The sequence below is a fragment of the Armigeres subalbatus genome, chromosome 3, assembly GCF_024139115.2.
Source record: "Armigeres subalbatus isolate Guangzhou_Male chromosome 3, GZ_Asu_2, whole genome shotgun sequence".
Classification (NCBI taxonomy): domain Eukaryota; kingdom Metazoa; phylum Arthropoda; class Insecta; order Diptera; family Culicidae; genus Armigeres; species Armigeres subalbatus.
In genome coordinates, this window is record NC_085141.1 from 584,781 (window position 1) to 594,517 (window position 9,737).

The 9,737-nt window shown below is 36.1% G+C and overlaps 1 protein-coding gene across 1 annotated transcript; it reads left to right on the forward strand.

Moving 5' to 3' along the window:
- The first annotated feature begins 2,792 nt into the window (after positions 1-2,792).
- LOC134220511 (polycomb group RING finger protein 3) lies at positions 2,793-6,811 on the forward strand. The gene is made up of 4 exons (XM_062699590.1): positions 2,793-3,066; positions 3,157-3,309; positions 6,005-6,291; positions 6,351-6,811. Exons 1-4 carry the CDS (start codon positions 2,961-2,963, stop codon positions 6,474-6,476), a joined length of 672 nt encoding a protein of 223 aa, XP_062555574.1. The 5' UTR covers positions 2,793-2,960; the 3' UTR covers positions 6,477-6,811.
- The last annotated feature ends 2,926 nt before the right edge of the window (positions 6,812-9,737 follow it).

Genomic DNA, 9,737 nt, shown 5'->3' on the forward strand with positions numbered 1-9,737 from the left:
TATTGCACGTAATAAATAACCTTATATCACAGACAAACAGACGTAACACTGAGGAAATTCCCATCGACCATGAGCTCAACGGTCGTTTTAAATTCAACTGCTTGCGAGTTTCACATCCAGGGGCGCGCGCATCGTATACCCTTGTATTTGACACCTGACACTAGCGCCTTCTGTTGACATTGTCGTACGAAACTTTGTTTCGTACAACATGCACGTTAGGTGGTGGTAAAATAGCTGGTCGATGGATTTTAAAACAAATTGTTCTAGCTGTTACCAGGGATTGACTAAATACTCAGAGCTGTGCGAAAAATGTTCGTGCAGCACCCAACTTCGGGAGCGCGTCTCTCAAATTTTGCGAGCTAAAGAGCCGAAGGTGCGCGGGCTCTCGCTGCTGCGTGCGAGTCAAAGGCTGCACTACCCTTTTGGGTAGCACGGGTAGTGCACATTGTGCATTTGGAATTCATCGAGAAAATTGAAATCATGTTAAATGCCCATTAAATAACAAACGGCAAATATTTGTTGTTTGTTTGTTGTTGTTTTTGTTTGTTTGCTTTACAACAATTAAAAGTTATATATTTGCAGATATTTGGAACTCATTTATGCAGTTTCTTCTTCTTTCCAAAAATCATAGATGACTGCAATTGAAAACTCATTTAGGCGATCAGAGATAAATGTAAACAATAAATTTCTCTAGGAATCACTGCAGCGTGATGTATAATTGCAGATTGATTGCTACAGTTATTATTGTTTGCTGTCAATATTTTCAATTCTACACAAACAAGCCATGCGTTTGCAAAATGAATAAAAAAAATTACATTGACCATTGATACAAAGAATATGTCTGAAATACTTCAAAATCTCTTCAATTTGGAAAAAGTGTGTTTCAATTGCCAGTAGATTATTTTCTCAATGATTTTTTTCACACGGTAGCATTATAGTAACCGTCAAAATGATCAATGATGAAATAGCGGATAAATATGATGAATAATTATAAAATACTTTAGAGGCAAATTTTTATATGTGGTTTTTGGAATCAAAGTGGTTCCACATACATGGTGTTTTTTAAGGCAGGAGGAATGCCTAAGTCCACGGAAACGATTTACGTTGAAGTAATTTTACGTAGTTTTTGATATTTATGTAAAAATGGACTTCAGCGTAAAAATGTTGGTTTATTTTCATTATTATTCACATGCAGAGATTCTTGGAATCTTAAGATGCGTTTCCGTTGGAATATTTTCAAATATTTTCAAGGTAAATAAAATTTACATGTATCCATCATATGAACAAACTATTCTCTATCAACTTTTACATACTTCCCATAGTTGATCAATTTTGCATATATTATTTATTTATATTGCGAAATGTCGAACAAAGAATGCGCCGATCAACCATCTTTCTATAGAACACCAAACTCCAAAGCGTGTAATAATCACCGTTTAGATCTCGAAAACCATGCCGAAGCAAAACCGAAAAAGTGCAGTTAAAGTGCTGCTCTGTGCATGACTCTTTGAGAGCCCCGAGCACGATCCGCACTTACTCGCCTCTCTCGATCTGAAAGGGCTCGCTCCTAACAACGCGTGCTGCACGCAAGGAGTTTCGTGCCGCACCATATCCCTGGCTGTTACGTCTGTTTGTCTGTGTTTATATGTTATGGCAAAAAACCATTCGAAAATACTTATACTCTTTATTATGCCACCTAATGAATGATCACATATCAAAAACTAATAACATTCATAAGTTAATGAAAAGTATAAGTTTCAGAATGTATGTGACTAATGCGATGTATAAGTTTTTTCTTATACATATCATTAAGCGCCTGTTTCGGCAAAAAAGTATTAGAAATTTTAATAATATATAACATTAAATTTTTTACGTGTGCGAAAACTTCATTTACATTTGAGTAAATGGTTCATAACAATACATTCTAATGTATTTCTATGGTTTCATTTACAATATAATCTATTGCCAATTTAATGTTATTAATAGTAGTGTTATGATAAATTGAATTGTTATTCTACTGTATTTTTTATTCGGGATCTAATGGTTAATATCTCAAAAATAAGCACATTAATCGAAAAAATATTTGGTAGGCGTAGTAGCGGACACCTTCCTACATAAACTGGTACCAAATAGTTTTTCGTGAAAAGTTCCTACTGGTGAGAAAACCCTTTCGATGTCTTTCGCCATACAAATTTCTGGTGGTTAACTCATGCTGACTATTTTGCGCATATACTATAGCGCCTGGATGTGACAGCGGCGGGTAGAAATTCAGCCACTGCCAATAATTCATTTTTCGGATTAAAAAGTATCAACACCCATTTAAACACTCGATACCTCGATAGTCCGCACTCCAAATAATCTAAACGTTGTTTCCACCTGAATTTTCAGGTACATTTTACGTGCACACGTAGCTGCAAATGCTTCAGAAAATTCAGGTGAAACTTACGTGTCCGGTGAATTCTATCCAAAACTCAGGTAGAACTTACCTGATTTTCACGTAGAATGAAAATTCTATCGAAAAATCAGGTAAAAGTTACGTGAATATCAGGTGGAAAAAATCTACGTACTTTTTCAGGTGGAAACAACGTGCAGATTTTTTTGGGTGCGGCATTTGTCGGATCAGCGGGGGGATAGTGTAGCATAATTTCAAATGTTATGCTAGATTTATGTAATAAAATCTTTACGTGCGCCCACTGTGAAGGTGTAGCCTGAGATTAACATTTTTGGTCTTCCTTTTGCCTGCTTCGTTGGCCGCCGTGGTCGCTGTCATTTTTCTTGTTGTGGGTGGAAGAAGACGAAAAGAAGAAGGAAAAGAAAGCATCATCAGACCGACGAAGGCAGCAGTGAAAAGTGATCGAGTCATAATAAAATGGGTTATTTAGTTAATTATTGAAGGACTTTCAGCTTCAATTTACGACAAATTGTGAATATTTCATTGAGATTAAGAACCCTGTACCACCATGGAGAGACGTATCAAGCTCAAAACGCTGAACATGCATATTACTTGCGAAATTTGCAAAGGCTATTTCATCGATGCAACAACTGTTACTGAATGTCTTCATACGTGTATGTATTAAAAAGTTAATAATCTTTAATTTGTTTTAACATCTATAGCCACATTCATCACCGTAAACTGAATGTTATCTTATTTTTTAGTTTGCAAAAGCTGCCTAGTAAAACACTTGGAAGAGAATAACACTTGTCCAACCTGCCAAAATGTCATCCATCAATCACATCCGCTGCAGTATATTAGTTTTGACCGCACAATGCAAGATATTGTCTATAAGCTGGTACCAAACTTGATGGAAGGTAAGTGTCTATTCAGAATAATGTCATGGGCTTTATCATTTGGTCGATCAGTGGTATATTCGATCCTCAATTCCTAAGATTTTTTCCATAGCACGTATGCTTATCATAACTGTTCCGAGTGATTTGCGCTGACAGTACATCCGGAAAATAAATTGTATAGGAAAAACAAATCAAAAATAAGCAGGATTCACTCTACAATAATACTGGGCACTACTTTCTTCTGGTTATTACAGCCTTATTTGATAATTTTCGAATTGTCACTCATTTAATTTGTCGAAAAATGAGGCAGATTTCAAGCGAGAGTGTTAGGTACTGGTTTGAATACATGCACTTGTCCATCAACTGCTTCACTATTAGTACGCCTATTGTTCACGCTTGATTGTATCACGTCGTTCCCGTTCCTTTCAGTATCTATAATCGTCAAATTTGTTATGGCATCTTTTGCTAGGCCCAATAATATAACATATATGTAGGGATGTAAGAAGATTATTTCTACTAATGATTTGGTATAATCCAAACACGGCTTCTAAGATTTTTGTAGAAAAATTCTGTTAAATTGGAAATTGTGTTTTCTAATAATGAGGATATTGTTAAAAAGTTTAAGTAGCACGATGACAAAATATAAAGAGTTACCTACCTTGGGCAATAAAAATTGATTCCTAAATTCTGCCGTGTTTGTACAGCCAACTATTCAATATATTAAGAAAATTATTTTGAGCTTTTTAGTGGAATGTCTTCACTTGTCATAAGACGAGTTTGTACAATCCCATTGAATTCCACCACTTAATTGTATCTTGACAGATACGTAATTTGACCTCAACAGTAAGGCCGTCTTCAGTGTCTCGTACTTGATTCGACTTATACTTTCCCACAACTAGGTCATTAAATCTGATTGCAGCCAACTGGCGCATAAGGAAGTCATGGTGCAAATGGGGATCAATATGGGGATATTCGTCGTACCCCTACTCCCAAAAACGTACACGTGATGTATGGACAGCCCTAGGGATTTTTGAGGTTCAAATTTTGCAAACGCGTGCTTGATTGAATAAAATCTTCAAACCAGAACCCGTACTAAAACGTTTTTTTCAAACACGGATTCGATTCAACCATTTTTTTCATATCTAAAGGTTATCTAAGATTATAATAATCTAAGTCCAAGGGGAGCGCAACCTGATTTTTCATTACGAGTTTTTATACCTTTACCTGGTAGATATGTTTCTACATTTCCGTCCAAGTACTAGGAGTTTCTTTGTATTGTGTGAAAAGTAATTTAAAGAAAAAAAAACGACCAAAATACTGGGGATCAATGCTCGGGCTTATGTGATCATCACAATCGGTTCGTAAAAATTTTCAAGTTTTGACCTATTGAACATCTTGCCTGTCAAATCGTATTAAGAGATCCACGCTGGCCTGGTAGTGTAAAAATATCTAATCCGTGCTGTTTTGACGGCGTTGACGGTTATCCTAATCTCGTCACCAATTTATGATAGCGCATAGGCAGGATCTTTCTTCCTGAGTTGTGTTTATTTGCTGAGAAAGATAAACAGTCTTAACCGATTTATTCGTGATACAGTCACTTACAATTGGTCAAAAGCGGTATATATACCATACACTTACTGCCGTGAATTGCATATCTGTCACATCTTTGCTGGGTTTCCTATCCATATGGGATAAATATGCGATTCACGGCAGCTTAGTATTAATGAAACAGATAGTTTTTGACCCTTCCTTCGGAAGTGTCTATAATTTCACTTTGTATGCGTTACGCAGGTGTGTTACGTATTAATCTATCAAGAAATCTCGTGAATTATTAAATAAAATGTATGGTATTTGAAACAAATTCACTTTGACATTGAAAATATAATTATAACAAATGATATGATATGAAATTATGCCTATTTTTCTGATTTGTTTCAAAGAAACAAATGATTTTTATTGAGGAACATATAGAAGCATGTACAAAAAAATCTTCTCAGAAAAGCAAAAACGTAAAAATTGAAAAGGATTTCAAAAATTTCTTCAGTAGAAGCTAGATAGCAAATGTGAGCATGTTTTGAGACACTAATAGATCACTTGTATGCATGTATGTGTGCGTATGTGTGCAAATTCTGAAATTTACTACCATAAAAATCTCGCTCATTTTTAAGGTATTGAACAAGTTTAGTTTTACCAAATTAGGCATCCATAAGGCGAAATATATGTTATTATTGAACGCTATTGAGTTTCGCTCAGATCAATGACTGATTTAGCTAGTTCTGGATTAATTAATATCGAGGTCTCTGGAAATTACGAGTACAATATATGCAACCAGCGTTACGATAGTTGCTAACCATGTCACAATAGTTATTCAATCCGACGAGCGCCTTATAGATAGGCAGCATGAAGTACAGTACGTTATCATTCGTTAAGTTGTCACTCAACCCAAGACCTCGCCTTTGGGTAGGCAATTATTTTGTCACTTTCACGGTAAATCGCCGTGGGATGCTGAGTAGTTTTATCTCGTTTTAAATACTGAAGTCTGGAAAAAAAATTTCTTATAACTAAGGAAGGGTCAAAATCTCACTGTAGGTGGATTAATCTGGGTTTTTTTTAATAATTTTACAATAAAAGTTATCAACACTTTATCCCCCTATCTGATGTAAACGACAAAGCACAATTTGCTTCTTAACTTAATCCATAAATTATTCAACTACAGATGAAATGCGACGGGAACGGGAGTTTTACAAATCGCGCAACCTGCAATGCCCGAAGGATATGCCCCAACAGCAGCAGGACAGCGATGACAAGGCCAACGAACAGGCACACCAGGAAGCCGATTACCATCGTCAGGACGAGCAGGTCAACGTGTGCCTTGACTGTATTAGCAATAATCTGCGGCATCTCAAACGGCGCTTCATTCGCTGTAGTTCTCAAGCTACCATCACTCATCTGAAGAAGTTCTTGGCGAAGAAGGTGCTCAACGGTATCGAAAGATACAAGGATGTAAGCAGATTCTCTATTTAACATGCGATAACAGCTTCATTCTAATTTATGAATTCCAGATCGATATATTGTGCAATGATGAACTGCTGGGCAAAGACCACACACTAAAATTTGTCTACGTTACGAGGTGGCGCTTTAAAGATCCGCCCTTACGGTTACAATATCGGCCGAGAGTGGATATATAATTTTTTATGTCATTTAATTCATTTATACAAGTTAAACAAATTTTATGATAATAGACATAGTTTAAAAAAAACCCTATACGTCCTTATCATTTTTTTGTGGTAACAAAGGGCAAAAATGTATTCAACACTCGAAAATCTATGATGTCCAATTGAGGATGTTTCTTCAGATAACAACAGAAGAAAAAGATTTCTTACAAAGATAATCACTATTGGATGGGTTGCATCAATCATCAAAGGAAAGGTTTTATTAAAAATGAAACAATAGAGTGTTGTAAGAGATTGGAAATTATGTATGATTTATGATGTAAAATAAATAACAGAAGATACTTATTAAATTATTTAGAGTTGTTCTATGCTTCGAAATATATTTTTTTAACATTAGATGTTCACAGCAGTCTAGCTAAAGAATATAAAGTAATTTTTATGGGAACGTGAACAGAGCTATTATTTTTTTTTGCATTCGTATATCGTGAGGCTAATACGGTGGTACTTTTATGCCCAGAGAAGTCGAGATTTCCAAACCGAAAATTGCCTAGACTGGCACCAGCTATCGAAGCCAGCCACCCTCAATATGGTCTTGCTTTGTGCCCGCGCGTCTCCCGACGACAGGGTTTGGTCGGTAAAAGTAGCGTCTTCATAATAGTAACAGTTCTATACAAGGTAAACAATGCCGCTGATTCCACCCAACCATGTATAAAATATTGTATGGTCACTAGACTGGCCCAGGAAACAAAAAGTTGTCTAATTCCACGGGGCACCCCCCAGGATTGTGTCTTTGGGTGAGAAAATCAATCTCTGAAAATTTCAGCTCAATCGCTTGTTGCATAAGCTGGCGCATTTGATTTGAAATTTGTATGGGGATTTCAGCCAAAATGTATAGGAAAATACACCTCCGTCACTCATTCGATCTGGAAATTGGTTCTGATTGCTCGATTGACCTCAGAATTGCAAAACCGGCAGTTGGTATGCTACAGAACAATTTCACAGAACATTGTATGATGATTAAATGAACTTTTATATAGGTTTCGGCTGATGCGATTCGATCAAAAAACCCAACAATACACAAATCAGCTACTAATAAATCAGCCGAAAATTATATAAAAGTTCATTTAATCATCATGCAATGTTCTGTGAAATTGTTCTGTAGCATACCAACTGCCGTTTTTGCAATTCTGAGGTCAATCGAGCAATCAGAACCAATTTCCAGATCGAATGAGTGACGGAGGTGTATTTTCCTATACATTTTGGCTGAAATCCCCATACAAATTTCAAATCAAATGCGCCAGCTTATGCAACAAGCGATTGAGCTGAAATTTTCAGAGATTGATTTTCTCACCCAAAGACACAATTCTGGGGGGTGCCCCGTGGAATTCGACAACATTTTTTTCTCCCCATAGTAATCTGGGCCAGTCTAATGGTCACCATTGTCAGGTCGCCATACCCAAACACATAAATGCTCGAGGTCTTTTACGTTTGACTCTAAAACGAAGCACACGTCTTTTGCCTTCTCTCATAGCAACTAAAAGTAAAACTATATTAAACAGACCAACATCCTATTTGATGAATCGATAAGACACGAAGGTTTCGCTCTTTGGCTTCGTCTCATCTGCAAACAAAGATTTTTGACACCCTGGTGGTAAATCAGGTAAGTCAGAAGTAAAAATGGGCCCCTTATGCTGCCTTGGGGAACACCAGCTCTTACAGGTAATCTACCAGATTTCAAATTCCGATAGTTTACCTGCAGTGAGCGATCTGATGAATAATTTTCGATCAGTTTAATATGTACAGAGGAAAATTAAAACTCATCAATTTTACAATCAAACCTTCATGCCAAACACTGTCAAATGCTTTCTCTATATCAAGAAGAGCAACTCCAGTCGAATATTCTTCAGATTTGTTGAGCCGAATTAAATTCGTAACTCTTAATAACTGATGAGTGGTTGAATGCCCATGGCGAAAACCAAATTGCTCATCAGCAAAAATAGAATTGTCATTAATATGAACCACCATTCTATTTAAAATAATCTTTTCAAACAGTTTGCTTATTGAAGAAAGCAAACTGATTGGGCGATAACTAGAAGCCTCAGCTGGATTTTTGTTCGGTTTCAAAATTGGAACAACTTTGGCGTTTTTCCATTTATCTGGGAAGTATGTCAATTGAAAACATTTGTTGAATAAATTAAGTAACCAAAAAGGATAAAAAGCTCTCAGGAAGTTTTTTGAAAAGTATGTAGAAAATACCATCATCACCCGGGGCTTTCATATTTGAAAATTTTTTAGTAATAGATCTCACTTTATCCAAATTACCGTGAAGTACCCTAATTTCGCGCACTTAAGATCTGACAAAGTTAAAACGTTCATTGAAAAATATGTAGTGGCCATTTGGGAACATTTGCTACTGCATCACGTAGTAGAAGGATTCTAGTTTCTCAAAAAAATGTAACTTGCAAACTTTGCTGCTATTTAAAAAAAATTGCGGTATGAATTTGAGACCGTTATAGGCTCCTTATTTCGCACATGAAAATAGGATAGTTCCTAATTTCGCGCAAAAGTGTTCCTAACTTCGCTCATGTTTGGAATGGAATATCCTTATTGGTTTGATGAAATATAATCAATTGACCAAAAGAAGCAGGCGTCCAATGTTCAAAATATACATATAACGGTATCAAACAGCCGTCAGTGACCCATTCTTTAGTCAAAATGGTATGCCCTATATTTCGACCCTCTGGAGCTTTGCTTAGATTTTACTTCATGAATTTTAGTTGACACAAGTCATAATTCCTAAAATATCGTTTCCTCCAAAAATGTAGATCGTATTTTAGGAAATAAGGCATTGTATCAGCAATGTGCATTAAAAAAAATCGAGAAATAATGTATGAAAGTCTTTAATTCCGCTATCTCTTACATAGGCCATCTTCAAGTATGTGTTTCATATATGACATCTTCAATATTATATACATTATCGAAAAAGCTGCTGTAGTTTTATCCTCGACTTAAGTTTAGCATTATTTTACACATCGGATTTGATTGCTATTGCAAGCACTAATCTATAAGATCTTTCAAGTCAACATTAGTCGATGTCGGTGGTTATCCGCCTGAAAATTAGATAAAAAGCGTATGGGAATGAACTCCTCGGGTTCTATTCAGTGTGAAACTGCCCTGTGCATTATATTGCTTTTGTTTCATTGGAATGTTGCAAATGAAACTACGCAACAACAATAAACGAAATTAGGCACCCTAATTACTCTCATATGCCTTATT

Excerpts from the sequence above, each read along its gene's own strand:
- LOC134220511 (XM_062699590.1), top strand. The coding sequence starts at position 2,961 with ATGGAGAGACGTATCAAGCTCAAAACGCTGAACATGCATATTACTTGC. Across the intron at positions 3,310-6,004 it reads GGTACCAAACTTGATGGAAG|ATGAAATGCGACGGGAACGG; the intron begins GTAAGTGTCTAT and ends ATTCAACTACAG. Across the intron at positions 6,292-6,350 it reads GTATCGAAAGATACAAGGAT|ATCGATATATTGTGCAATGA; the intron begins GTAAGCAGATTC and ends TATGAATTCCAG.